General features: G+C 64.6%; 1 protein-coding gene across 3 annotated transcripts; it reads right to left on the bottom strand.

Moving 5' to 3' along the window:
• Window positions 1–6,044: 6,044 nt before the first annotated feature.
• On the bottom strand, window positions 6,045–19,020 carry LOC141991819 (hexokinase-3-like). 3 transcript variants are annotated; one of them, XM_074960150.1, is made up of 19 exons: window positions 18,962–19,020; window positions 18,547–18,691; window positions 18,292–18,454; window positions 17,543–17,691; window positions 17,172–17,291; window positions 16,888–16,983; window positions 16,372–16,471; window positions 16,044–16,227; window positions 15,542–15,697; window positions 14,847–15,080; window positions 14,108–14,412; window positions 13,598–13,746; window positions 13,195–13,314; window positions 12,404–12,499; window positions 11,826–11,925; window positions 11,032–11,215; window positions 10,522–10,677; window positions 10,098–10,331; window positions 6,045–7,256 (listed from the first exon to the last, which is right to left on the bottom strand). In XM_074960150.1, the coding sequence occupies exons 2-19, from the start codon at window positions 18,682–18,684 to the stop codon at window positions 7,112–7,114; spliced, it is 2,829 nt and encodes a 942-aa protein (XP_074816251.1). In that variant the 5' UTR covers window positions 18,685–18,691; window positions 18,962–19,020; the 3' UTR covers window positions 6,045–7,111. The 3 variants fall into 3 exon arrangements, with proteins under 3 accessions (XP_074816251.1, XP_074816252.1, XP_074816253.1); XM_074960151.1 differs by lacking the exons at window positions 13,598–13,746; window positions 14,847–15,080; window positions 15,542–15,697; ... (6 more) ...; window positions 18,547–18,691; window positions 18,962–19,020 and having other exon boundaries at window positions 14,108–14,234; XM_074960152.1 differs by lacking the exons at window positions 11,032–11,215; window positions 12,404–12,499; window positions 13,195–13,314; ... (10 more) ...; window positions 18,547–18,691; window positions 18,962–19,020 and having other exon boundaries at window positions 11,826–11,896.
• Between the last annotated feature and the right edge of the window lie 8,498 nt (window positions 19,021–27,518).

Raw genomic sequence — 27,518 nt, 5'->3', positions numbered from 1 at the left:
AGGCCTAAACAGAGTGACTTACCTTGGACACCAGGTGGGTCAAGGAACTATCAGCCCCCTACAGGCCAAAGTGGATGCTATCCAAAGGTGGCCTGTCCCAAAGTCAAAGAAACAGGTTCAATCCTTCTTAGGCTTGGCCGGTTATTACAGACGATCTGTACCGCACTACAGCCAAATCGCCGCCCCACTGACAGACCTAACCAAAAAGAAACAGCCAAATGCTGTGCAGTGGACCAAAAAGTGTCAGAAGGCCTTTAACAAGCTAAAAGCGACACTCATGTCTGACCCTGTACTAAGGGCCCCAGACTTTGACAAACCGTTCCTAGTAACCACAGATGCATCCGAGCGTGGTGTGGGAGCAGTTTTAATGCAGAAAGGACCTGATCAAGAATTCCACCCTGTAGTGTTTCTCAGCAAAAAACTGTCTGAGAGGGAAAGCAACTGGTCAGTCACTGAAAAAGAATGTTACGCCATTGTCTACGCTCTGGAAAAGCTACGCCCATATGTTTGGGGACGGCGTTTCCACCTGCAAACCGACCATGCTGCACTGAAGTGGCTTCACACCGTCAAAGAAACTAACAAAAAAAACTTCTTCGGTGGAGTTTAGCTCTCCAAGATTTTGATTTCGACATCCAACACATCTCAGGAGCTTCTAACAAAGTGGCTGATGCTCTCTCCCGTGAAAGTTTCCCAGAATCAACTGGTTAAAATCGTCCTTGAGATGTGGAAAATATTGTTAGTCTTTATGTACTTGGTAGTATATTTAGAGATGCATGTGTCTTATTAACTCTGTTTTTCCTAGAGCTCCAGGAAGAAATCCCAGCCAGTGTTTCACCCTAGCTGAGATTTGGGGGGCGTGTCATAAATATAAAGTGAAGGGTAAACCCCTTTAAAATCCCTCCTGGCCAGAGGAAATCTCCTCTCACCTGTAAAGGGTTAAGAAGCTAAAGGTAACCTCGCTGACACCTGACCAAAATGACCAATGAGGAGACAAGATACTTTCAAAAGCTGGGAGGAGGGAGAGAAACAAAGGGTATGTGGGTCTGTCTATATTCTGTCTTTGCCGGAGATAGACCAGGAATGAAGCCTTAGAACTTTTAGTAAGTAATCTAGCTAGGTACGTGTTAGATTATGATTTCTTTAAATGGCTGAGAAAAGAATTGTGCTGAATAGAATAACTATTTCTGTCTGTGTATCTTTTTTGTAACTTAAGGTTTTTGCCTAGAGGGGTTCTCTATGTTTTGAATCTAATTACCCTGTAAGGTATCTACCATCCTGACTTTACAGGGGGGATTTTTTTTTTATTTCTATTTACTTCTATTTCTATTAAAAGTCCTTTTTGTAAGAAAACTGAATGCTTTTTCATTGTTCTCAGATCCAAGGGTTTGGGTCTGTGGTCACCTATGCAAATTGGTGAGGCTTTTTATCCAACATTTCCCTGGAAACGGGAGGTGCAAGTGTTGGGAGGATTGTTCATTGTTCTTAAGATCCAAGGGTCTGGGTCTGTAGTCACCTAGGCAAATTGGTGAGGCTTTTTACCAAACCTTGTCCAGGAAGTGGGGTGCAAGGTTTTGGGAAGTATTTTGGGGGGAAAGACGTGTCCAAACAGCTCTTCCCCAGTAACCAGTATTTGTTTGGTGGTGGTAGCGGCCAATCCAAGGACAAAAGGGTGGAATATTTTGTACCTTGGGGAAGTTTTGACCTAAGCTGGTAAAGATAAGCTTAGGAGGTTTTTCATGCAGGTCCCTACATCTGTACCCTAGAGTTCAGAGTGGGGGAGGAACCGTAACATGCTTGGTAAGGGAAGTTTGGATGAGCCTAGGCAGCCTTGTGAGCTGATGGCTGTGTCTAGTCAGCAGGGTGGGAAGGCGAGGAGAGTGGAAGATGAGTGTCCCTGGAGCTTACCTATTACCTGGGTGGAGAATTGTGACAGGGAAGGAAACGTGCCTGTGTCTGTCAGGGGTATTGACTTGCCTATGGAGGGAGCTACCCTGATCTCCAAGCAGTTGTCTGTGACCAGCCTTGTGTGCTGGGACCAGGGGAATGAGATCCCAAGCTGTGTGTCTGGGAAAGGAGAAAGTGTGTCCGGCTCTTCTTTGTCTGTGGAGCAGACAGAAGGGGCCTTTCAGCCTGTGATGGTTGAGGGGAGTGCAGTTGTCTCAGAGTTGGTTCTGGATTCAGCTAAAGCCCAGGAAGGGAAGGGTCCTAAGTTTGTGTCTGCTCGGGAGAATGGCCCTGTAACTAGGTCACATCCAGTTAGGGTCTATGTAAAATCCCAGAGCCCAGACAATTCTGGTGCTTGTATTTTGCCTGTTGCTAGTGTGTGGCAAAGGGAAGGAGAAGGCTTCTCACCTTTTATCTAGGAAGTCTGTAAGTTTGCCTGAAAGGGGATTGTGTAGGAATCCGCTGGATGGGCCAGAGGTGATTCTGGATGTAAGGGAGACCCAGAAAGGGTCTGTTGTTGCTCAGGAAAGGGTTCCTCTAGAGCAAGCCTTAGGTGAAGAGGGTAAGAGCAGAATTTCTGGGAGGGGTGAATTGTTGCGTAGAAAAGCCCTAGGGAAAGGAATCCTCATGGAGTCTTTGCAGTTTACTGCCACTGAAGGGTGTGAAAGTGATTTAATCAAGAAAGTTTCAGTTCCTAACAGCCAGAAATTTTCTGTTGTGAATGGATCCACTGACTGTCCTGTTGAAAGACCCAGTGTGGATAGCTTTGAGAAGGTCTCAGATGGAGTGAAAGCTGTTAAGAAACTTAAACAGTCCTATAACCAAGTGGCTGTGTTTGGCCAGCTTGTTGGGGAGAAGACCCAATCCAAGTTTGACCCCCTGGGGTTTTGGGGTGGCCAAAGGGCACGGGCCGCAGAAACCTTCCCACATGCGGCCTGCGAGTGCTATCGACCACCCCCGACCTAAGGGAGGGCGTGAAACTGGAAGGGCCTGGTGTAACTCCTACCAAGGAATGGCAGAGACGCTGGGGCATCCATGGGAACGTTGGTGGCTTCGAACTTCCCCAGGTCACCGGCTAAAGTGACCCCGCTCAGTTTGATCTCGAAGGGGGGAGAGAAGTTGTCACGGAGTGCCCGGGCGATGCTCTGGAACTGCTCCCCATGAAGCCAGTCAGGACTCTGGGGCAGTCGCCTTCCGGTGAGCAGCCTGTCCGCAGGGCAAACAGCTCACACAGCTTCCACCTTCCTGGGTCTGACCTCGGAGCATTCCGCATCCTCTGCCCCTCCGTGTGCTTCCCACAGCGAGTCCGCTCAGGCGGGGCTCCTGGGGAAGCCAGAGGGTCCTGCCCCCCAACTCCGCAGTCAGACGGGACTCTCAGCCAGCCAGTAACACAGAAGGTTTATTAGACGACAGGAACATGGTCTAACACAGAGCTTGTAGGTGCAGAGAACAGGACCCCTCAGCTGGGTCCATTTTGGAGGGCAGTGAGCCAGACAACCACGTCTGCACTTCACTCCATGTCCTAGCCAGCCCCAAACTGAAACTCCCTCCAGCCCCTCCTCCTCTGGGCTTTGTCTCTTTCCCGGGCCAGGAGGTCACCTGGTTCCTTTGTTCTCCAACCCTTTAGCTCTCACCTTGCAGGGGGGAAGGGCCCAGGCCATCAGTTGCCAGGAAACAGGGTGTCGGCCATTCTCTGTGTCCAGACCCCTGCACACACCTGCCCTCTAGGGCTCTGCAGTGATCATACACCCTTACCCCACCCCCTAGATACTTAAGAACTGCATAGGGGAAATTGAGGCACCCCCACAATATTCGGAGGAACCATTAAGAACAGTCCCACTTTGTCACAGGAGACAAGGTTGTTGAGAAAGGGATGTCTCCATGTTAGTTCTGTAAGTGAACAGTATGTGGCCCAGGTCAAGATGGGGGCCCTTAACCAAGAGAGCCCGAATTGCAGCCCTTCAGACTGGAGTGCTGGGAGAAGACCCAATCCCAGTTTGACCCCCAGGGGTTTTGGGGTGGCTAAAGGGCACAGGCCGCATAAACCTTCCCACATGCGGCCTGTGAGTGCTATCGACCACCCCCGACCTAAGGGAGGGCGTGAAACTGGAAGGGCCTGGTGTAACTCCCACCAAGGAATGGGAGAGATGCTGGGGCATCCATGGGAACGTTGGTGGCTTTGAACTTCCCCAGGTCACCGGCTAAAGGGACCCCGCTCAGTTCGATCTTGAAGGGGGGAGAGATGTGACAAAGTGGGACTGTTCTTAATGTTTCCTCTGAATACTGTAGGGGTGCCTCAGTTTCCCCTATGCAGTTCTTAAGTCTCTAGGGGGTGGGGTAAGGGTGTATGATCATTGCAGAGCCCTAGAGGGCAGGTGTGTGCAGAGGTCTGGACACAGAGAATGGCCGACACCCTGTCTCCTGGCCACTGATGGCCTGGGCCCTTCCCCCCGCAAGGTGAGAGCTAAAGGGTTGGAGACGAAAGGAATCTGGTGAACTCCTGGCCCGGGAAAGGGACAAAGCCCAGAGGAGGAGGGGCTGGAGGGAGTTTCAGTTTGGGGCTGGCTGGGGACATGGAGTGAAGTGCAGACGGGGTTGTCTGGCTCACTGCCCCCCAAAATGGACCCAGCTGAGGGGTCCTGTTCTCTGCACCTGCAAGCTCTGTGTTAGACCATGTTCCTGTCGTCTAATAAACCTTCTGTGTTACTGGCTGGCTGAGAGTCACGTCTGACTGTGGAGTTGGGGGGCAGGACCCTCTGGCTTCCCCAGGACCCCGCCTGGGCGGACTCGCTGTGGGAAGCGCACAGAGGGGCAGAGGATGCTGAATGCTCTCAGGTCAGACCCAGGAAGGTGGAGCCGGGGGAGCTGTGTGTCCTGCAGACAGGCTGCTCTCAGAGAGGAGACTTCCCCAGAGTCCTGCCTGGCTTCGTGGGGAGCCGTTCCAGAGCATCGCCCAGGGACTCCGTGACACCTGCCCCCCAACTCTGCAACGATCTAGGGCTCTGCAACAATGATACACCCTTATCCCATGCCCTAGATACTTAAGAACTGCCTAGGAGAAACTGAGGCACCCCCACACTATTCAGAGGAACCATTAAGAACAGTCCCACTTCATCACAATGGTGTTCACCAATGCCTCCGACACGGGACTGGGGGCGGTGTTAATGCAGGAGGACGAAAAGGGGGAGAGACACCCCATCGTGTACCTGAGCAAGAAGTTGCTACCCGGGAGCAACACTACGCGGCCATCGAGAAGGAGTGCCTGGCCATGGTGTGGGCCCTCAAGAAACTAGAGCCCTATCTCTTCGGGCGACACTTCACCGTCTACACCGACCACTCTCCCCTGACCTGGCTGCACCAGATGAAAGGAGCCAAAGCCAAACTCCTGAGGTGGAGCCTGCTCCTGCAGGATTACGACATGGACGTGGTCCACGTGAAAGGAAGTGCCAACTTGATAGCGGATGCACTGTCTCGGAGAGGGGGCCCCGAACTTCCCCAGGTCACTGGTCAGAGTGACCCCGCCCAGTTCAGTCTCGAAGGGGGGAAAGATGTGACGCAGCAGGGAGTGGGGAGTGTTGACCTGGGAATGTGGCAGGGGAGTTTCACTGGGGATGGGAGACCTGAGAGCCTGTCACCTGAGCCAGGAGGGGGAGGTAACACCTCTGCCCCGGAAACTGGACAAAGGCTGCAGGAGGGAGCCTGCTGGGTGGGGAGGTTGGTTTTCAGTTTTGTGCTGGGGGCTGGAATGCAGGGAACCCCAGGGCTGGGGTCTAAGCTCCCTGCCCCCCAGAAGGACTTGACTGAGCGGTCCTGGTTGTACCCACAAGCTCTGTTTTGGACTGTGGTCCAATAAACCTTCTGCTTTACTGGCTGGCTGAGAGTCACTGTGAATCCCAGGAAGAGGGGTGCAGGGCCGGGACTCCCCCACACTCCGTGACAGCAGGGCTGCTTGGCCACATTCTGCACCCCCTGAAGCTGGCAGGGCTCCTGGAACGGGCGGGCAGTGGCCCACCTGGGAGGAGACCCAGGCAGCACACCCCACTCGGTGAAGTGGGCCCCACCTGGGCCTGTGGACCCAACCCCCCCAGCCGACCAGCCCGTGAGAGCAGAGGGTGCCCTGGGTGGGGGCGGGGATGGAGCTCCCGGCTAACGCCCCCTCCCCTCTCCTCTGCAGCCATCTCAGCTTCTTTGCCTCGAAGGCCAGCCCGACCGCCATGATCCTGAACCTGTGGGAGGCGCGGCACTTCCCCAGCGGGAACCTGGCACAGCTGGCCGCAGCCGTGGCCGAGGTGGGCAAACAGGACAGTGCCCTCTTCGCCGTCTCGGAGGCCGAGTGCTGAGGGGCCAGGGCGGGGTGGGGCTGGGGCCCTGCGGAGCGGGGAGCACAGGCCCCGGGGCAGCAGTGTGGGTGTTGCTGCCCCAGAGGTGCCAGCTCCGTCCCCCGGGGGGCCTGTGCTGGGCTCCTGCCCCTGCTGCTCCGCTCGGGTCTCTGGCACCCCTGCTGCCCGCGCAGGGGGCAGGGAGCTGGCTGCCCCTCAGCTGCAGCCCCCACCTCTGGGTGGGCACCAGCTCCCCAGTGCTGGCACTGACTGAGTGTGGGGGGCTGTGCCCCTTGCTGCCCCAGGGCCCCTTGAGGACTCCCCTGCCGCCCCCTCCGCCCCCCGCATGCCAAGGGGCTGCCCGACACCAGAGCCAGTCCCCCCGGGGGGCGTCTTGGAGCCAAAGAACAGGCCATGGCAGGGGCTGCGGCTGGGAGGCTCTGGCGGGTGCTGGGATGGGCAGCGTGGCTCCAGCCCAGCCCATCCGGGCGCTGTGTGTGCAGCGGGCATTGTGCGTCGTGCGTGCTGTAACCGTGTGGGGCCGGGCGGTGCCAGGCCCCGTCCCATGTTGTGTAAAGATCGGTTTTTAATTCTGTATTCAAGTGCATTCGCGTATTTACACTTGGCCTTATGTACATAGCAGGCACCGCGCGGCAGGGGGCTAGCGGGCACCATGTAAATAAATCGGATCTATATTGCTAGCTGGGGCTCGCGCCGGCCGCCAGGCACAGGGGACGGGGAGGGGTGCTGCCCCATGGCGGGGTTCCGGTCCCTGCCCACTCAGCAGCCTCGGGCGGGGGTGCAAATAGCCTGCAGAGAGCCCGAGCTCCTCCCTACACCAGGCAGGCTCAGGCCCGTTGGTGGCGGGTGACACGAGAGGCAACAGCTGCGATGAGCGCGGCCCCTTTCCCCGAGCCGTCTTCTGACTGCAGGAAGGTGACGCTGCAGCGTGGGGCGAGGCGCTGCACAGTCCCCTGCACCTCCTGCGCGAAGCTGCAGAGAGAGGGGGGAGTGAGGCTGTAAGCCCTGCAACCAGCCCCCCTTCACCGCCCTCCGCGCCCTGCAACCCGTCCCCCTTCACCGCCCGCCGCGCCCTGCAACCAGCCCCCCTTCACCGCCCTCCGCGCCCTGCAACCCGCCCCCCTTCACTGCCCGCTGCGCCCTGCAACCCGCCCCCCTTCACCGCCCTCCGCGCCCTGCAACCCGCCCCCCTTCACTGCCCGCTGCGCCCTGAAACCCGCCCCCCTTCACCGCCCGCCGGGCCCTGCAACCAGCCCCCCCTTCACTGCCCGCTGCGCCCTGCAACCCGCCCCCCTTCACCGCCCTCCGCGCCCTGCAACCCGCCCCCCTTCACCGCCCGCCGGGCCCTGCAACCCGCCCCCCTTCACTGCCTGCTGCGCCCTGCAACCCGCCCCCCTTCACCGCTCTCCGCGCCCTGCAACCCGCCCCCCTTCACCGCCCGCCGCGCCCTGAAACCCGCCCCCCTTCACCGCCCGCCGCGCCCTGCAACCCGCCCCCCTTCACCGCCCGCCGGGCCCTGCAACCAGCCCCCCCTTCACTGCCCGCTGCGCCCTGCAACCCGCCCCCCTTCACCGCCCTCCGCGCCCTGCAACCCGCCCCCCTTCACCGCCCGCCGGGCCCTGCAACCCGCCCCCCTTCACTGCCTGCTGCGCCCTGCAACCCGCCCCCCTTCACCGCCCTCCGCGCCCTGCAACCCGCCCCCCTTCACCGCCCGCCGGGCCCTGCAACCAGCCCCCCTTCACTGCCTGCTGCGCCCTGAAACCCGCCCCCCTTCACCGCCCGCCGGACCCTGCAACCCGCCCCCCTTCACCGCCCTCCGCGCCCTGCAACCCGCCCCCCTTCACCGCCCGCCGGGCCCTGCAACCAGCCCCCCTTCACTGCCCGCTGCGCCCTGAAACCCGCCGCCCTTCACCGCCCGCCGGGCCCTGCAACCAGCCCCCCCTTCACTGCCCGCTGCGCCCTGCAACCCGCCCCCTTCACCGCCCTCCGCGCCCTGCAACCCGCCCCCCTTCACCGCCCGCCGGGCCCTGCAACCCGCCCCCCTTCACCGCCCGCCGGGCCCTGCAACCAGCCCCCCCTTCACTGCCCGCTGCGCCCTGCAACCCGCCCCCCTTCACTGCCCGCCGGGCCCTGCAACCCGCCCCCCTTCACCGCCCGCCGGGCCCTGCAACCAGCCCCCCCTTCACTGCCCGCTGCGCCCTGCAACCCGCCCCCCTTCACCGCCCTCCGCGCCCTGCAACCCGCCCCCCTTCACCGCCCGCCGGGCCCTGCAACCCGCCCCCCTTCACTGCCTGCTGCGCCCTGCAACCCGCCCCCCTTCACCGCCCTCCGCGCCCTGCAACCCGCCCCCCTTCACCGCCCGCCGGGCCCTGCAACCAGCCCCCCTTCACTGCCTGCTGCGCCCTGAAACCCGCCCCCCTTCACCGCCCGCCGGACCCTGCAACCCGCCCCCCTTCACCGCCCTCCGCGCCCTGCAACCCGCCCCCCTTCACCGCCCGCCGGGCCCTGCAACCAGCCCCCCTTCACTGCCCGCTGCGCCCTGAAACCCGCCGCCCTTCACCGCCCGCCGGGCCCTGCAACCAGCCCCCCCTTCACTGCCCGCTGCGCCCTGCAACCCGCCCCCCTTCACCGCCCTCCGCGCCCTGCAACCCGCCCCCCTTCACCGCCCGCCGGGCCCTGCAACCCGCCCCCCTTCACCGCCCGCCGGGCCCTGCAAGCCGCCCCCCTTCACCGCCCGCCGGTCCCTGCAACCCGCCCCCCTTCACCGCCCTCCGCGCCCTGCAACCCGCCCCCCTTCACCGCCCGCCGGGCCCTGCAACCCGCCCCCCTTCACCGCCCTCTGCGCCCTGAAACCCGCCCCCCTTCACCGCCCTCCGCGCCCTGCAACCCGCCCCCCTTCACTGCCCTCCGCACCCTGAAACCCTCCCCCTTCACTGCCCGCCGGGCCCTGCAACCCGCCCCCCTTCACCGCCCTCCGCGCTGTGACGATGTGACGCAGCAGGGAGGGGGGAGTGTTGACCTGGGAATGTGCCCTGGGGACGGGAGACCTGAGAGCCTGTCACCTAAGCCAGGAGGGGGAGGGGGAGGTGACACCTCTGCCCAGGAATGTGGACGGAGGCTGCAGCAGGGAACCTGCTGGGTGGGTTTAGTTTCAGTTCGGGGCTGGGTGGAGGAACACAGGGAACCCCAGGGCTGGGGTCTGAGCTCCCTGCTCCCCCAGAAGGACTTCACTGAGGGGTCCTGGGTGTACCCACAAGCTCTGTTTTGGACTGTGTTCCTGTTGTCCAATAAACCTTCTGTTTTACTGGCTGGCTGAGAGTCTCAGTGAATCCCAGGAAGAGGGGTGCAGGGCCTGGACTCCCCCACACTCCGTGACACGCGCCCTGCAACCCGCCCCCCTTCACCGCCCGCCGGGCCCTGCAACCCGCCCCCCTTCACCGCCCGCCGGGCCCTGCAACCCGCCCCCCTTCACCGCCCGCCGCGCCCTGCAGCCCGCCCCCCTTCACCGCCCTCCACGCCCTGCAACCCGCCCCCCTTCACCGCCCGCCGGGCCCTGCAACCCGCCCCCCTTCACCGCCCGCTGCGCCCTGCAACCCGCCCCCCTTCTCCGCCCTCCGCACCCTGCAACCCGCCCCCCTTCACCGCCCGCCGCGCCCTGCAGCCCGCCCCCCTTCACTGCCCGCCGGGCCCTGCAACCAGCCCCCCTTCACTGCCCGCTGCACCCTGCAACCCGCCCCCCTTCACCGCCTGCCCTACCCTCTGTGATCCCCCGTGTGCCAGCAGGGCCCAGCCGCCCCTCCCGCCCCCACTCACTGTGGGTGCAGCTTGTAGAGTGTCCCGTCCACGCCCACCGTCACCGAAAGCTGCTCCAGGCCCCGGTTCTCCCGGATCTTCTCCACCACAGCAGCCACGCCTGCCCCGCAGAGCTGGGCCGCGCGCCGGGCCACCACCTGGCACACCTCCCGTACCAGCACGCTGTCCTCGCAGGTGACGTGCAGCCCCAGCTGCTCCAGGATGGCGCACACCTGCCGCAGGGCCAGGCCGTCGCTGTGGGGACACCAGGGGCACGGTCAGCGCGGCCTCGGGCCCTCGCCCCCACCCCCCATGCTGCCATCCCTAGGAGCACCTCCGCAGCTAGGGCTGGAGCCCTTGCCCTGCCTGGCAGTTGGCGTCCCAGGAGCCATCGGCACCCACAGCGCCTGCCCCGCTCCCCCTCCTGCGCCCGCCCCGCGCTCACCTCTCGATGGACGACAGGAACTTGGTCTGGAAGATGTCCCGGGTCTGAAGCTTGGGGGACGGGCGGCCCCGGAACAGGAGCCCCTTGGCCGTGAGCTCCAGCAGGATGTGCCGGACGATCTCGCCCAGATACATGCCACTGATGAGCTTCTCGAACCTGCCCCGGAAGGAGAGGCCGTCAGCACAGCTGCAGGGCCCCGGCCAGCCCTGCCCTGGTACAGCCCCCTGCCCAGCCCCCTCCCCAGGCCTGGCCCGGTACAGCCCCTGGCCAGCCCTGCCCTGCCCCACGATGGCCCCGGCCAGCCCCTTCCCCACCCCAGTCCAGCTCCCTGCCCAGGCCTGCCCCGGTGCGGCCTCTGCCCAGGCCCGGTATGGACCCCTGCCCGGCATGGCATGGCCATTGTTTTCCCCCCCAGTATGGCCCCAGCGCAGCCCCTGCTTTGTCCCTCTGCCCCCAGTGCCCCACCCCTGCCACCCGGCCCAGCCCTGGTGTGGCCCTGGCCCTGCCCACCTCTGCCTGCCGGGGTTCAGCGAGGCCTCGTCCACCTGTCTGTCGAAGGGGGTGAAGAACGCGTCCAGGCAGCCGTTGTCGCCGAACGCCCCCCACTCCATGTTGACGCACATCCGCCCTTCCCCCCCCGCCAGGGTGCCCACGTTCCGCAGCTCCTCCATGTAGCAGGCGTTGGTGCCCGTGCCTGAGGGGGGGACGGGGCATCAGCTCAGGCCCCTTCCCGGCCAGGCTGCTGCGGCTGGGGCAGCCCCAGCCCAGGGCCGAGACCCCTCCCCTGCTGCACTAGCCCCTGGAGTGGGGCAATGCCAAGGGGCCAGCACTGCTGGGGGGGGCAGGTGTGGGGCGGGTTGAACACTGTCCTAGCTCCTGCACACACACACACCCCGGCTGCTGGGCAGTGCCTTGCCCTGGGGCTGGGGGGTGCGCCTGCCTGCTGGGCACTGGGGGGGCACGCCTGCCTGCCGGGCACTGGGGGGTGCGCCTGCCTGCCGGGCACTGGGGGGGCACGCCTGCCCACTGGGCACTGGGGGGGCACGCCTGCCCGCTGGGCACTGGGGGGGCGCGCCTGCCTGCTGGGCACTGGGGGGGCACGCCTGCCTGCTGGGCACTGGGGGGGTGCACCTTGCCCTGGGGCTGGGGGGTGCGCCTGCCTGCTGGGCACTGGGGGGGCACGCCTGCCTGCCGGGCACTGGGGGGTGCGCCTGCCTGCCGGGCACTGGGGGGGCGCGCCTGCCCGCTGGGCACTGGGGGGGCGCGCCTGCCTGCTGGGCACTGGGAGGGGGGCTGCCCCTTACCCACAATGAGGCCGACCTCACAGCTGGGGTCGTCGTAGCCGCACGACATCATGGTTCCCACGGTGTCGTTCACTATGGCAACCACGTCCAGCGCAAAGTGCTAGGAAGAATGAGACCCGTTACTCGGTAACACAATTCCCCATCACCAGGGCAACGGCACGGGCACACTGCCCTCCCCGGCTCCTGGGAAACGGCCCCTCCCTCTGCGCCTCCCTGGAGGGAGCTGCCCCCCACCTGCTCCCCACCAGCTGACTGGGGCGAGGGACACAGGGCTCCGGCCCTGCCCCCGTCATGCCAGCGTCCTGTGCGAGGCCATCGCCGGGCACCGTCAGGCTGAGACAGCGCATCACACAGCCCTGACCCCGCCGGCAACCTAACCCCCTGCCCGATGCTCCTGGCGCGATGCCCGGCCTCGCACAACGCCCCCAGTGACCCCCCGACCCGGGAACCTAACGCCCTGCCTGGCCCGATGCCCGGCCAGGCGCTACGATGCCTTCCCCCACCTCTGCCCACCTGCCCAGTACAACACCCCGCCCCGCCCGGCTCACGGGCCCCCTGCCCAGGCCCCCGTGCCCTACATTTTTGCGCTTCACCGCCTCCCGGAGCAGCTTCACCACATCCTGCCCCACACAGCCCGAGGCGTTGAATCCTTTGGTCCAGCTCAGCAGGATGCCCTGGGGACCAGTCATTAGTGTTCAGAGTTAACAAGCGACAGAACACTCCACTTAGAAGCAACCTGGCTAGTCCCACCTGTCTGCCGGGCACCCACCCAGCCCGCTGGCGTTCGCATCAGGCTGCTGCACACCAGCGGCGCTGGGAAGACAGGCAGGGACGGAAACGCTGCCTTCCCTGGCCACAGCCCCCGCAGCCTCCCCTGGCACGTCCCGGCCTCCTCCTGGGGCCACAGCCCCCCCAGCCTCCCCTGGCACGTCCTGGCCTCCTCCTGGGGCCGCGGCCCCCCAGCCTCTCCCCGGCACGTCCTGGCCTCCTCCTGGGGCCACAGCCCCCGCAGCCTCCCCCCGGCATGTCCCGGCCTCCTCCTGGGGCCGCGGCCCCCGCAGCTTCCCCCCGGCACGTCCCAGCCTCCTCCTGGGGCCACAGCCCCCGCAGCCTCCCCGGCACATCCCGGCCTCCTCCTGGGGCCGCGGCCCCCCCAGCCTCCCCTGGCACGTCCCGGCCTCCTCCTGGGGCTACAGCCCCCCCAGCCTCCCCTGGCACATCCCGGCCTCCTCCTGGGGCCGCGGCCCGAACGTTTCCCCTGCCTAGCCCCCCAAGGGGGAAGCTCGGGGCAGCGGCTGAACTGCCCCGGGCAGGGTGTCTGCGCAACGTCCCCTCAGCCAGCGCAGCGCCGGATGCCCCGGCCCCTCACCTGGTCCAGGCTGGTCTGCTGGCAGGGGAAGGAGAAGGTGAAGCCGAGCGGCAGCGTCTGGCCCATCATGCCCTGCTTGGTCTGGAAGTCCGCGATGCACTCCACGATGTGGTCAAAGAGCTGCAGAGATTTGGCGGGGGCGGGGGTCAGTGGGGGTGCAGCCTGCCCAGGGCACTGGCACCCACCTGGGGCCACTGGACGCTGGGGGCTCAGCCCCAAGCCAGGCCCCGCCTAGGGGCTGGGAAGTGAGAGGGGGAGACTCATTTCTCTGGGAGCAGGGTGGCGCTCACCCCAGGCAGCCCCAGCCCACCCAGAAGCAGGGGCAGCATTTCCAGCCCCCCCGGAGCGGGAAGGAAGCCCCCCAGCTGGCGCCCGCACCCCAGGACCCGTGTGCCCGCAGTACCTGGCTGCCCGGGCCCTGGGCCACCTGGGGCGGGATGGAGTACACCTCGCTGACGATCCGCACACCGCCCTGCTCCCGGGCGCCCACCTGCACCAGCAGCACCCGGAAGTTGGTGCCGCCCAGGTCCAGAGCCAAGAAGTCGCCTCTCTCTGCAACGGGCATGGGGGGGTCAGAGCCAGGCAGGCGCTGGGCTGGGCCACGGCACCAGCTCCCTGCTCCCGGCACCCAGAGCCTGCCGGCCCGGCGCACCCCCGGCCCCGTGCCTAGCCCTGCAGGCCCCCACCCTTCGCCCCGCGGAGGCCACAGACTGACCAGGCCCAGGTGCCCCCATCTCCCCGCAGGGACCCCAGGCTGGGATGAAGCACTGGGGGAAGCTGGTGCTGCGACTGCCCGGGCTGTGCCCACCCTTGGGCTGCCAGTCCAGGACCCAGCCACACCAAGGCAGGAACGCCCCACGCAGCCTCCCCCTGCCAGTGCCCCCCGCAGATCCCCAGCCCGCCGGCCCCTCACCCGAGCCGTCGGGCGTGGCACAGATGTAGGTGGGCAGCATGCGGACGGAGGACGTGGCCTGCGTCTCCTTCTTCAGCCCCAGCTCCATCTCCCGTCTCAGCAAGGCCTGCACCTTGCCCAGGGCATCGGGCGAGAGCTTCAGCAGCGCCAGGGTTTGGTTCACCTGGAGGCGCTGGGCTGCCAGCCTAGATGCCACTGCGGTCACCATGGCAATCCCCTTGCCGCTGCCATCCTCCGCCTGCACCAAGGTGACGTCGCACTCGGGGGCCAGCTGCTTCACCAGCTGCTGCAGCGTCTGCCTGAACCTGGGGAGCCGAGGGAGAGCCTGGCACAGGGCTGGCAGGACTGGCTGAGCAGCCAGCTGCCCACGGGGCCCGCCCTGAGCACCGGCAGCCGAGGGGCAGGGAGAGGGGCGAGGAGCCAGGCCCAGCCTCGCAGGAGTGTCTGGAGGGGCTAAGGGGCCAGGCCAGGGGAGGGGCCAGGCCTAGAGCAGGGGGCAGCAGCGGGGGAGAGTGGGGGAGCCAGGCCCGCAGCCGGCTGGAGCGTAGCCCCCCACCGGGGTGCTGGGCCCACAGCTCCCTCCTGTCGCCATGGGGCCCAGCTGGGGCCACGGAGCCCAGGGCACGGCACCAGCCCCACTACCCGAGTCCCCACAGCTCCGCCCCTCGGAGGGGCGGCCGGCACGGCTGGGAGCAGGCCCCGTGTTCCCTGGTGCCCGGCGCCGTCCTGGGGCCCTTACTTGGCGTGGTCCCGGACCACGGCTCCGTCCACGGCCACGCTGGTCTTCAGGCGGGTCAGCTCCCGGTTCCTGCGCATGTGGGTGAGGATGGCGGCCAGGCCGGCAGCACACAGGCTGGCGGCGCGAATGCAGACGGCGCTGCACACCTGCTGCATGCTGAAGCAGTCCTGGTCGCTCGCCTCCAGCCCCAGCCGCCGCAGGACACGCTGCGTCCTGGCCATTCCCACCTGCTCGCTGCGAAGGAGAGCACAGGGGCAGAGCCCTGCCATCAGCCTCCAGGCCTGGGGCCCCTGGGGCACGGGGAGGGCACGGGGCAGAGCCCTGCCATCGGCCTCCAGGCCTGGGGCCCCTGGGGCACGGGGAGGGCACGGGGCAGAGCCCTCCCATCAGCCTCCAGGCCTGGTGCCCCTGGGGCAGGGGCGGGCACAGGGGGCACAGAGACTTCCATCTGGCTGTGTGCCTAGCACCCCTAGGGTGCAGGGAGGGCACAGGGGCAGAGCCCTGACATTGGGGTGCAGGGACGGGGGCACTTGCTCTCCACTTGCACAGGTGGGCTCATGTGTCACTCGGTCAGAAGTGGAATGAGGTTGCAGGTCTCAGCAGCTATTGGCTGCCAGGCTCTGTGCACAGGGCAGGCCAGGTCTGGCCAGCAGGGGGTGCTGCCGGTGTATCCCACGCCTCGGGGACCCACTTACTCTGTGATCTCCAGGATGTCCCGGGTCTGGACCGACTCCTTGGTCAGGAGGGCAGGGGTCGTGCGCCCGCTGAAGAGCCCGCCCTGAGTGGCCAGCTCGGCCAGAATGTGCCGGACGATCTCGCCCAAGTACAAGCCACTGATCATCTTCTCGAACCTGAGCGGGGGCGAAGGGGCGTGAGCAGCGCGCTGGGCAGGCAGGGCCATGCGCCAGGCACTCGGCATGGCCACAGGGCCATTGCTCCCTGGGCATGGCCACAACCCAGCACAGCACAGCCCGGGGCATGGGCGGCCGTGGGGCTGAGCCCGGCACATCCGGAGAGCCCGGGGCATGGGCGGCCGTAGGGCTGGGCCCGGCAGGCCCAGCGAGCCCAGGGCATGGGCAGCCTGGGTCAAGCACTGGGGAGCAGATGCCACCGATGGGAAACCAGAGGAAGCCAATGCTCTGCGCCCTTCCCCTGCCAGGGACACCCCCCGCCCCCTGCCCCGGCCCCTGACCCCACCTCTGCTTCCCTGGGTTCAAGGAGGTCTCATCCACCAGCTGGTCATAGGGGCTCAGCATGTCATTCAAGGTGCCGTCGTCCCCGAAGGAGCCCCATTCGGTGACCACGCCCATCCGGCCCAGGCTCTCCTCCACCACCTCCACGCACCGCGCCTCCGCCATGAAGCAGCTGTTGGTGCCAGCGTCTGCCGGGTACAGGAGAGCAGTGAGGGGCTGGGATGCACGGCCAGTCTGTGCCAGGCAATGCCGGAGCCAGCCCCGGGCCACGTCTGGCCCCGTCTGGCTCTGCCAGGCTCCCGGGGCGTCCCGGCCGGGACGGGGCCACTCACCGACAACGAGGCCGACCTCGCACGGCTCTGCACTGGCCTCGCAGCTCATCATGGTGCCAGTGGTGTCGTTCACCACAGCGATGACCTCGATGCGGTAGCGCTGGCCGGCAGAGAGAGGGGGCATGATCAGCAGCCACCACCACAATCCGTCCACGGAGCCCCCACCCCACAGTGCCCCACCCCACCCAGGGGGACCCCAACCCGCCCCAGATTGCCCCGCTCATGGGACCTCCATCCTGCCCCACCCCACACTGCCCCACTCAGGGGGCCCCGCCCCACACTGCCCCACCCCCACCCATGGAGCCCCCACCCCACACTGCCCCACCCAAGGGGCCCCCAACCCGCCCCACATTGCCCCGCTCTTGGGACCTCCATCCCACCCCACACTGCCCCACCCCCACCCAGGGAGCCCCCACCCCACACTGCCCCACCCAGGGGGCCCCGCCACACACTGCCCCAGCCCTACCCAGGGGGTCCCCACCCTGTACTCCCCCTCCCCTTGGGAGTCTCCCTTACATCTTGCTTGTTGATGGCATTTTGCAGTAACTCCACCACGTCTCTCCCCTCCACACCAGGGCACTTGAAGCGTTTGGTCCAGGAGATCAGGTAGCTCTGCAGGGAAAGAGCCCAGGCACTGCGATCAGCCAGCCCTGCCCCACGCCCCGCAGCGCCCCCTGCTGGGAGCCCCCAGCTGACGCTCCCGGCCAACCCCCCTCTTCAGCGCCCCCTGCTGGGAGCCCCCAGTGCTCCCGGCCAACCCCCCTACCGCGCTCCCCGCAGGCCCGGAGCGATGGGCTCACCTGGTCCAGCCGCGTCTGCCTGCAGGAGAAGGGGAAGGAGAAGCCCAGCTGGAAGGCCCTCTGGGGCAAGCGGAGCCCGTCCAGGAACTCACACAGGCATGTCGCCATGAAGGCAAAGAGCTGGGGAGCAAGGCTGGGAATTAGCAGGGCAGAGGCCGCCCCGCGCCCGTGGCCAGACCTGCCCCTCTGCCGGCTCCCGGCTCTGCTCCCAGTTCCCACCAGCCCCAGGCTGCCCACTCCTGGCGCACCCTCTGGGTGGGGCCCGGAGACCTGGCTGGCATGGAGCCAGCCGCAGTCCCACCTCCTGCTCCCCCACTTGCCAGGTGGGTCAGCCCGTGTCCAGGAGGAGCGAGGGGGCCCTGCCCCCGTACCTTCTCGCCAGGGCCCTGGGCGATTGCGTCTGACACAGGAAAGCGCCGGTCCTTCACCGTCACCGTCTGGCGCGTGTCCCCCGACAGCTCCACCAGCAGCACCCGCAGGTCGCTGTCTCCCAGCTCCAGCACCAGGAATTCGCCTCTCTCTGCCCAACAAGCAGACGTGGTGTCAGGGCCTGAGCGCCCCAGCCCGGCATACAGGGGGCACCCCCAGGTCGCCGGTGCTCTGCGCCCTGCCTGGCTTCTGCAGGAGCCGCTCATGCCCGGCAGATCCAGGGACCCAGTCGCTCGGCGGTACCATCCCTGATGGGCTCCAATCACCGGCTTGTGCCGCCGCGTCCCCCCCAGCGCTGGCACTGCACCCCCACCGGGGTCTCTTGGGCGCAGCTCACTGACCAGGCTGCAGCGCTGGGCTTGCAGGTCCCCAGGGCAGGCCTGACGCCAGGGGCGGCGTGGTCAGCGACGGGGACAAAGGTGCCCATGGGCATGCAAGCAGGCAGGAGTGCAGGCCCCCAGCAGTTGCACACGATGGGATGGGCCCTGCCTCTGGGCTGCAGCTCTAAGCCCCTGTTCTTAGTGTGGAGCCCAGCATGGCTCCCCTCCCCCAGCCACAGCCCAGCTGGAATGGGGGGGCAGGTGCTGACACCCAAGCTCTGGAGCACCCCAGAGCACTGGCCCTGGATGGGGAGCCTGGGGCTGGTACCAGGAGGGCCCCCAGCCCCGGGCCCCCACAGCCGGTCCCTTACCGGTGCCGTCCGGGGTGGAGCGGATGAAGGTGGGCAGCATGCGCACTGTGGCTTGGGCGTGTGTCCGGCGGCTCAGCCCCCGGTCCATGGCCTCCAGCATGCTGTCCTTGACCCGATGGAGCTTCTCCAGGGACAGGCACAGGGGCTGCAGGGAGCTCTGCATCTGGGAGGGGAGGCAGGGCTGGTCAGGGAGCACCCCCAGCAGAGCCCGCTGGCAGCACGGCAGTGAGTGGGGGGCAGCGAGTGGGGGTTTACCTTTGTGGTGAGGTGCTGGCTCTGGGCCTGGGGGCTGCTGCTCTCGCTGACACCAGCCAGCCCATGGCCAGGGCATGTGGGGCTCAGCTGGTTCGCGGGGGGCTTCCCCACCAAGGGCTTCTCCTGGCCGGAACTCATCTGGGGCCTGAGGGGCAGAGAGCAGGGTGAGCTCCCTGTGCCAAGGGGCAGCTGCAGAGCCAGCCTATGGCCCCCAGCCCCCACCCTGCAGGCCAGGCACCCGGCATGCTCTGGGAAGATCAGGCATCTGCAAGTGCCCTGCCCTAGAGCCCAGAGCCCCTCCCCAATCAGGGGGCCACAGGGGCTCCCCAGCTGCCAGCCCCTGCCAGTGCCCCCAGAGCTCAGCAGCTGCAATAATTCATGTGGAGTGGCCCCAGCATGAGCCCCCACACCTCACCCCAGTGCCTCAGCCCCGGCAGAGTGCGAATCCTCAGCCTCACCCCTGTGAGTGCAGAGGGCAACAGATCCCTGAGCACTGATTAACCGGAGAGCATAAAGCTGGCACACGCCCAGCCCAGCACATGCCCAGGTGGATGGTGCTGAGACTGGCCAGGCCCCAGGGCCCTCAGAGCGGCCTGGGCTGGGTTCAGATGTTCAAAAACCTCCTGTTTGATGCTGGCTGAGAGTCACTGCAGGCTGGAGATCGGCGTGGGCATTATTCCCTCTGGGGGTGGAGGCCCCAGGGCCCCAGAGCAAGTGGACTCCCTGAGGGGGCCCATGTCAGAGCCCAGGCATGCTGCAGGCTCAGAGGGGTGCAGTGCTGGGAGCCGGAGGGGCCTACGGGTTAACCCCCGAGAGAGAGCGGACCCCCGAGAAGGGCTGTCGCACTGAAGGGGGTTCCTCCCAAGGGCCGTACGGAGCCGAGAGCCCGCGGCCTGGGAGGCCGTGACACAGGCACACGCTGCCCGGCTGTCCCAGAGCCACCCACAGAAACGCAGCCCCCGTGGCACTGTGCGCCCACCTGGGCACCAACAGCCACCTGAGGAAAGCAGGTGCCTGACCCAGAATGGCCGCTTCCCGGGCACACCAGCCGGAGCTTTGCCTCGGCAACCCCCCCAGTACCACTGAGGAAGGCCACAGGACATGGGCCGGGGGAACTTGGGTCCTTCAGGACAACTCGCCCCGGGCACTGCCCTCCGGGCCACGGGAACTCAACCCGGAGCTGGTGACAATCCGCCCCAGTGGCAGGAGCCCAGAGGTGAGTCTGGCGAGCCGAGGCAAACCCCTGAACCCTGCCTGGTGCTGTCACCTCCTGGCTGCCCCCAGCGATAACCCAGCCCGGGGCTGCGGCTTTGGGGAGCTAAGACTTGATGACGCTGCACCCCCTGCACCAAGCGATAGACCCACTCACAGCCTGGGGCACAAAGCACCCCCGGCCAGTGCCACCCCCAGGACACCCACTGGTGCCCAGCATGGACCTGGCCCTCGCGATGCGTGAACAGCGCGAGCTGCCGGCTGCTGGCAGTGCCCAATGCTGGGAGACCAGCTCCCCTGCCACGGCGCAGCAGCTGCCCTCCAGGGCTTGGCTGTGGGGCTGGCACTAGCTTCACCCCACAGCTTCCTCTCCTACCCAGGCAGCCCAGGAAGGGTCAGGCCCGGCCCTTTCTGGGAACAGGGCGAGCTGGCAGGGAACAGGAAACTGCTTGTCACTGTGTTCTTGTGTAACTGCCCGTTGCCTCGCCCTGCCCCTCCCCACCTCGCCCTGCCCCTTCCCCCCACCCTCGCCCAGGCCTGATTTCAGCCCTAGCCTGGGGGCAGCCAGGGGTCAGTCCTCACCTGGCCACTGTCTGCCTTGCACCCCCTCCCCAGCCCCTGAAAGCAGCTGCCATCCCCCCTCCCCAGGGTCCCTGCAGGGGGCCCAGCCCCAGCCAGAGCCCCGCGTGCACCAGCAGGCAGGAGGGGCACAGCCCAGGTGGGCACCTGCCTACCTGGCCCAGGGTCTCTCGCCAGCTCTGACAGCAGGCTCCAGTCCCACCCCAGCGCAGGGCACCAGGGAGAGACATGCCCTAACTGGGGTTGCCAGAGCCCTCCCCTCCTGGTTCTGCCATGAGGCCCAGGGCCGAGGCCACACCAGCCCAGCCCTCACACTGCCATGGCCCAGGGGGCTGCAGGACTATGTGGCCGGGCAGAGCAAGTGGGGGCAGTCTGGGAGCCAATTTGCAGGCTGAGGCTCTGTGACGAAGTGGGACTGTTCTTAATGTTTCCTCTGAATAATGTGGGGGTGCCTCAGTTTCCCCTATGCAGTTCTTAAGTATCTAGGGGGTGGGAGAAGGGTGTATGATCGTTGCAGAGCCCTAGAGGGCAGGTGTGGGCAGGGGTCTGGACACAGAGAATGGCCGACACCCTGTCTCCTGGCCACTGATGGCCTGGGCCCTTCCCCCCTACAAGGTGAGAGCTAAAGGGTTGGAGAACAAAGGAATCCGGTGACCTCCTGGCCTGGGAAAGGGACAAAGCCCAGAGGAGGAGGGGCTGGGGGGAGTTTCAGTTTGGGGCTGGCTGGGACATGGAGTGAAGGGCAGACGTGGTTGTCTGGCTCACTGCCCCCCAAAATGGACCCGGCTGAGGGGTCCTGTTCTCTGCACCTACAAGCTCTGTGTTAGACCATGTTCCTGTCGTCTAATAAACCTTCTGTTTTACTGGCTGGCTGAGAGTCCCGTCTGACTGCGGAGTTGGGGGGCAGGACCCTCTGGCTTCCCCCAGGATCCCGCCTGGGCGGACTCGCTGTGGGAAGCGCACGGAGGGGCAGAGGATGCTGAATGCTCCAAGGTCAGACCCAGGAAGGTGGAGCCGGGTGAGCTGTGTGTCCTGCAGACAGGCTGCTCCCCGAGAGGAGACTTCCCCAGAGTCCTGCCTGGCTTCCTGGGGAGCAGTTCCAGAGCATCGCCCAGGGACTCCGGGACACCAGCCCCAGCCGCTCCTCGGGCGCTGCAGCCGCGGAGCCAGGCCTGTCCCGAAGCAGTGGCTGGGGGCCACGGGGCGAGAGGGCTGTGGTCACTGAGGGGGGCAGGCGCCCGCAGGCAGCCCGAGCACCCGGTCCTGGCGCCACCCTCCCAGTGCCCCGGCAGAGGAGAGGGCGGCAGAACCGCGGCTCCTTGGCGGGGCGTCTGGCAGACAGGGCCGGCTCAGACTGCGGGGGAGGAGGTGGAGTGTGGGGCTGCCCCCTGCCGAGCCGGGACAGACTATTTCCAGGCCAATTTGCATTTACCTTCACTTCCAATTAGCACTTGTAGATTTGAGCCCAATGTTTTAATTAGCTCAGCGATTATTTGTGCCATTAATTAGGCAGCCTCATTAATGAGCCCTCCCCCTCCCAACTGGCAGTTGGTAGCAGCGGGCGGCTCGGCAGGGGGAGCAGGTTTGAACCCAGGGCGCTGGGCTTTGGGACCTGACCGTAGTCACATACCAGGGCTCAGTGCCAGCCTGGCAAAGCCCTGCCCAGGGCTCAGGGAGCCAGCGGGGCTGCCCCAGATCGCCCCTTTGTTGAGGAGCTGCCGGGTAAATTGGTGGGTGCGGATCCGGCTCTACAGGCTCGGAGCATCCCGGCCCCGCCCTGAGGAACCTGGCACTTGTGCCCCTGCTCACCGGCCTGCAACACGGCCCAACAGCTCCTCACACCGGGCCTGTGGGAGGGTGCCCTCATGAATTCGTGTCTGAGCTGGCACCTCCCCATCTGCCAGAGCAGCAGCTGGCACCGTTAGGGTCAGACATGAAAGCGGCCCCCCGACCAAGCCGACGCCAGAGCCCAGTATCTCCCTCCCCACCCCCCCTACGGCTGCAGCCTGCCCAGGTGACAATCACCAGCCCTGCCATAATGTGCTGGCACCTTGCTTGGTGCCCAGCCCTGACTCACCAGGGCTGGGGTGGGCGCTCGGGCTGCGGGCGCTCCTGGCACTGCTGCGTGTGCTCGCTCCACTCACTCTCCCAGCTGTCGCCTAATATCAAAAGTGAAAGTAGCCTGTGACAAGCTATAAAGTTTTACCACACATACTCCCTTCCTGCACGTACTCCGCCCTTCCGTCTGCCTGCCGCTCCACGCAGCCCCGTGGACAGCGCCGGTCTTGCCCTCCCAGCCACACACTTCGCTTCCTGGGGTAGGGGCATCACTCCTGGGCCCACTGAATCCACCAGAGACAGCCGTGCCCAGCCCTGCACAGGCACCCGCTGGATGCCTGGGTTCTCCTCCCAGCTCCCATGCACGCCTGCTCAGGAAAGCCTGGAGCAGCCCAGGGCCCGGGGCCATGCACAGGACCCCCCTCTGCCGCAGGAACTCACACCTGCCCAGCCCAGGTTAATCACAGGTGCCTGCAGGTGTAACCCACACACCTGCTGGATGTGGAGTTCTGGCCCATCTAGTGGCACCGGGACCACGTAGAGAGGGTTGAATGAGTCCATTCTACAGCCTCAGCTTGCTCCTGCACTGAGCTCCAGGGGTCCCAGGTTCGATCCTGCCTGCCGACGACCAGGGTCTGTCAGTGTTACGCATGTTCCAGACGCACGGACGTGCTCCAGTAAGGATGTGTCACGGCATGAGGGGGAGTCAGGGCCCTGCACCCCCACTTCCTGCGATTCACCGTGACTCTCAGCCAGCCAGTAGAACAGAAGGTTTATTAGAGGTGACAGGAACCCAGAGCTTGCAGGCATAAACAGGATCCCTTAGTCAGGCCCTTCTGGGGGGCAGGGAGATTAGACCCCAGCCTTGGGGCTCCCTCGTCTTCCCAGCCAACTCCCCAAAACTGGAAACCCCTCCAGCCATCTCCCCAGCCTCCCCCCAGCTCCTCCTCCCACCTTTGTCCAGTTTCCCTGGCAAACGTGTCACCTGGCCCCAACCCCCTCCTGGCTCAGGTTACAGGCTCTCGGGTCTCCCATCCCCAATTAAACTCCCCTGCCACATTCCCAGGTCAACACTCCCCCTCCCTGCTGTGTCACATCTCTCCCCCCTTCGAGACTGAACTGAGCGGGGTCACTGTGACCAGTGACCTGGGGAAGTTCGGGGCCCCCTCTCCGGGACAGCGCATCCGCTATCAGGTTGGCACTTCCCTTCACGTGGACCACGTCCATGTCGTAATCCTGCAGGAGCAGGCTCCACCTCAGGAGCTTGGCGTTGGCTCCTTTCATCTGGTGCAGCCAGGTCAGGGGAGAGTGGTCGGTGTACACGGTGAAGTGTCGCCCGAAGAGACAGGGCTCTAGTTTCTTGAGGGCCCCCACCATGGCCAGGCACTCCTTCTCGATGGCCGCGTAGTGTTGCTCCCGGGGTAGCAACTTCTTGCTCAGGTACACGATGGGGTGTCTCTCCCCCTTTCCATCCTCCTGCATTAACACCGGCCCCAGTCCCGTGTCGGAGGCATTGGTGAACACCATAAAGGGCTTGTCAAAGTCTGGGTTTGCCAGAACTGGGCCACTGACCAGAGCCTCCTTCAGCGCCCGGAAAGCCTCCTGGCACTGCTCGGTCCAGACCACCTTGTCTGGCTTCCCCTTCTTGCATAGCTCAGTGACGGGGGTGGCTATGGCGCTAAAGTGGGGCACAAATCTTCGGTAGTATCCTGCCATCCCAATAAAGGCTTGGACCTGCTTTTTGGTGTGGGGAGCGGGCCAGTCTCTGATCACCTCCACCTTGGCCGGTTCTGGCTTTAGGCGGCCGCTCCGCACCCGATGGCCCAGGTAAGATACTTCAGCCATCCCCACCTTGCACTTCTCCGCTTTTACAGTCAGCCCAGCCCCCTGGAGTCGGTCCAGTACTTGTCTAACCTGGGACACATGGTCATAGAATCATAGAATCATAGAATATCAGGGTTGGAAGGGACCCCAGAAGGTCATCTAGTCCAACCCCCTGCTCGAAGCAGGACCAATTCCCAGTTAAATCATCCCAGCCAGGGCTTTGTCAAGCCTGACCTTAAAAACCTCTAAGGAAGGATTCTACCACCTCCCTAGGTAACGCATTCCAGTGTTTCACCACCCTCTTAGTGAAAAAGTTTTTCCTAATATCCAATCTAAACCTCCCCCATTGCAACTTGAGACCATTACTCCTCGTTCTGTCATCTGCTACCATTGAGAACAGTCTAGAGGCATCCTCTTTGGAACCCCCTTTCAGGTAGTTGAAAGCAGCTATCAAATCCCCCCTCATTCTTCTCTTCTGCAGACTAAACAATCCCAGCTCCCTCAGCCTCTCCTCATAAGTCATGTGCTCTAGACCCCTAATCATTTTTGTTGCCCTTCGCTGGACTCTCTCCAATTTATCCACATCCTTCTTGTAGTGTGGGGCCCAAAACTGGACACAGTACTCCAGATGAGGCCTCACCAGTGTCGAATAGAGGGGAACGATCACGTCCCTCGATCTGCTCGCTATGCCCCTACTTATACATCCCAAAATGCCATTGGCCTTCTTGGCAACTGTGACGATGTGATGCAGCAGGGAGGGGGGAGTGTTGACCTGGGAATGTGCCCTGGGGACGGGAGACCTGAGAGCCTGTCACCTGAGCCAGGAGGGGGAGGGGGAGGTGACACCTCTGCCCAGGAATGTGGATGGAGGCTGCAGCAGGGAACCTGCTGGGTGGGTTTAGTTTTCAGTTTGGGGCTGGGTGGAGGAACACAGGGAACCCCAGGGCTGGGGTCTAAGCTCCCTGCTCCCCCAGAAGGACTTCACAGAGGGGTCCTGGGTGTACCCACAAGCTCTGTTTTGGACTGTGTTCCTGTTGTCCAATAAACCTTCTGTTTTACTGGCTGGCTGAGAGTCTCAGTGAATCCCAGGAAGAGGGGTGCAGGGCCTGGACTCCCCCACACTCCGTGACAACTGGTGGCAGCGGTGGGATCTACTGCACCCCGTGAACGGCGCTTCCTGCAGTAAGTGACTGGGGAACAGTAAAATGAAGGGGGATTGACGGGGACCAGGCGTGCTGAAGATTCAGAGAGAGACGGTTTCAGGGGGCGGTTAACCCCTGGGAGTGTGTGACCAGAGAGAAGGACTTTGGCAGTAACAGGGTCCCCCGGGGGATTGCAGCGAGCGGTCCCAGGGGCGGAGGAGTCTGCAGCTCGACCCTGGCAAAGAGGTGGTGACCTCAAGAAGGACTGGCACACTAGGGGCTTTTCCTGGAAACCGTGGACAGCTGCCCGGCCTGCGAGTGGCCAGCCGGGAGATGTACGCTAAACGCCTTAAGAGCGACCTGGTGGAGCTGTGCAGGCAGAGGGGGCTGCGCGTCGGGAGGTCCACCAAGGAACAGCTGATTGCCCAGCTGGAGGAGAGGGATCGCTTGGATGACCCGATCCCTGTCCCTGAGGGAAGCCGCCCGGCGGACGCAGCGTGGGCCCTGGGGCCTGCCCAGGCTGGGAGGGGTCAGACTGCTGCCCAGGACACCCTGAGACCCTTCCTACCTATGCCTGGGGGAGGGGTTGTGGGAAGCCCAGCGAATACCGAGGGCCTCCTGACCCCAGCAGCCAGCAGGGGATCCTCCCAGCGGAGCTCCCCATCCCTGGAGCGGATGCGGCTGGAATGGGAGAGGGAGAGGAAAATGAGGGAGCTGGAGGATCATGAAAAACAACGTCAACATGAGGAGAAACAACGTCAACATGAGCAGGAGGAGAAGGAGAGGGAGCGTCAGGAGAAGGAGAGGGAACGTCAACATGAGCAGCAGGAGAAGGAGAAACAAAGACAGCATGAACTGGAGCTGGCCAGGCTGAGGAGCAGTGGGGCCCCGGCTGCGGTGAGTGAGGGGGGACCCAAGACTGCAAGGAGCTTTGATAAGTGCTTCCTGGCCCAGCGGAAGGAGGGGGAGGACATAGATAGCTTCCTGACGGCCTTTGAGAATGCCTGCGAGCTGCACAGGGTTGACCCTGCAGACAGGCTCCAGTTCCTCACCCCCTTACTGGACCCCAAAGCCGTGGAGGTCTACAGCCGGATGACAGGGGCAGAGGCAGGGGACTATGAACTGTTCAAACAGGCCCTGCTCCGTGAGTTTGGGCTGACCCCCGAGATGTACCGGAGAAGGTTCCGGAGTCAGCGTAAAGCGCCTGAGGTCACCTACCTACAACTGGTCAACAGGATGCAGGGATATGCCCGCAAGTGGACAGCGGGGGCCCAAACTAAAGAGGACCTGCTTGACCTGTTTGTACTGGAGCAGCTGTATGAACAGTGCCCTTCCGACCTGAGGCTGTGGCTGGTGGACAAAAAGCTCGCGAACCCCCAGCATGCAGGGCAGCTGGCCGACGAGTTTGTGAACAGTCGGTCAGGGGGTAGCCGGGAGGAGTCCCAAAAGAACAGGCCCCCCCCGATGCAGAGAGAGAGTCACCATGGGGCCTCCCAGCGGGGAAATAGGGAGAACCCCCTCCAAAGGGGAACGCCTGGTGTCGGGCCCCTCCGACCCGTTCGAGGGGACCAACGTGACCTGAGCTGCTATCACTGTGGCCAGAGAGGCCACGTACGGGCCCAGTGCCCCGGGCTCAGGGACAAACTGAGCAGACCCAACCTACCCAGGGTTAACTGGGTAGGGACTCAGCTGGACGAGGGGCAGGCGACCCAGGAAAGGGGGGCTACCAGTTTGCCACCTGCTCAGGAGGGAAGAGTACCCCCAGCCAGCCCCGCCAGAGGCCTGGAGGCTCTGGACTCAGGGTGCTCGGTTTACAGGGTGGGTGCGGGGCTGTCCCTCCGGAGAGAGTGCCTTGTTCCCCTGGAGGTGGATGGGAGGAAGGTCAATGGATACTGGGATACGGGCGCGGAGATGACGCTGGCCCGGCCCGAGGTGGTGGCCCCAGATCGGGTGGTGCCCAACACCTACCTGACCCTGACGGGGGTGGGCGGGACCCCATTTAAGGTGCCTGTGGCAAGGGTACACCTGAAATGGGGGACCAAGGAGGGCCCCAAGGATGTGGGGGTACACCACCATTTGCCCACTGAAGTTTTGATGGGGGGGGACCTAGAGGACTGGCCAAGCGACCCCCAGACCGCCCTGGTTGTGACCCGTAGC

The sequence above is a fragment of the Natator depressus genome, chromosome 8 (assembly GCF_965152275.1).
Source record: "Natator depressus isolate rNatDep1 chromosome 8, rNatDep2.hap1, whole genome shotgun sequence".
NCBI classification, from domain to species: Eukaryota; Metazoa; Chordata; order Testudines; family Cheloniidae; genus Natator; species Natator depressus.
The sequence above is the reverse complement of the archived record's forward strand: the minus strand, read 5'-3'. Positions and strand labels throughout refer to the sequence as shown.

Bases quoted from the DNA above. Each gene is read 5' to 3' on its own strand.
- LOC141991819 (XM_074960150.1), bottom strand. From the start codon at position 18,684: ATGAGTTCCGGCCAGGAGAAGCCCTTGGTGGGGAAGCCCCCCGCGAAC. The intron at 17,292-17,542 runs GTACGGGGGCAG...CTTGCTCCCCAG, and splicing joins CCCAGGGCCCTGGCGAGAAG to CTCTTTGCCTTCATGGCGAC. The intron at 10,332-10,521 runs GTGAGCGCGGGG...GTGTCCCCACAG, and splicing joins TTCCTGTCGTCCATCGAGAG to CGACGGCCTGGCCCTGCGGC.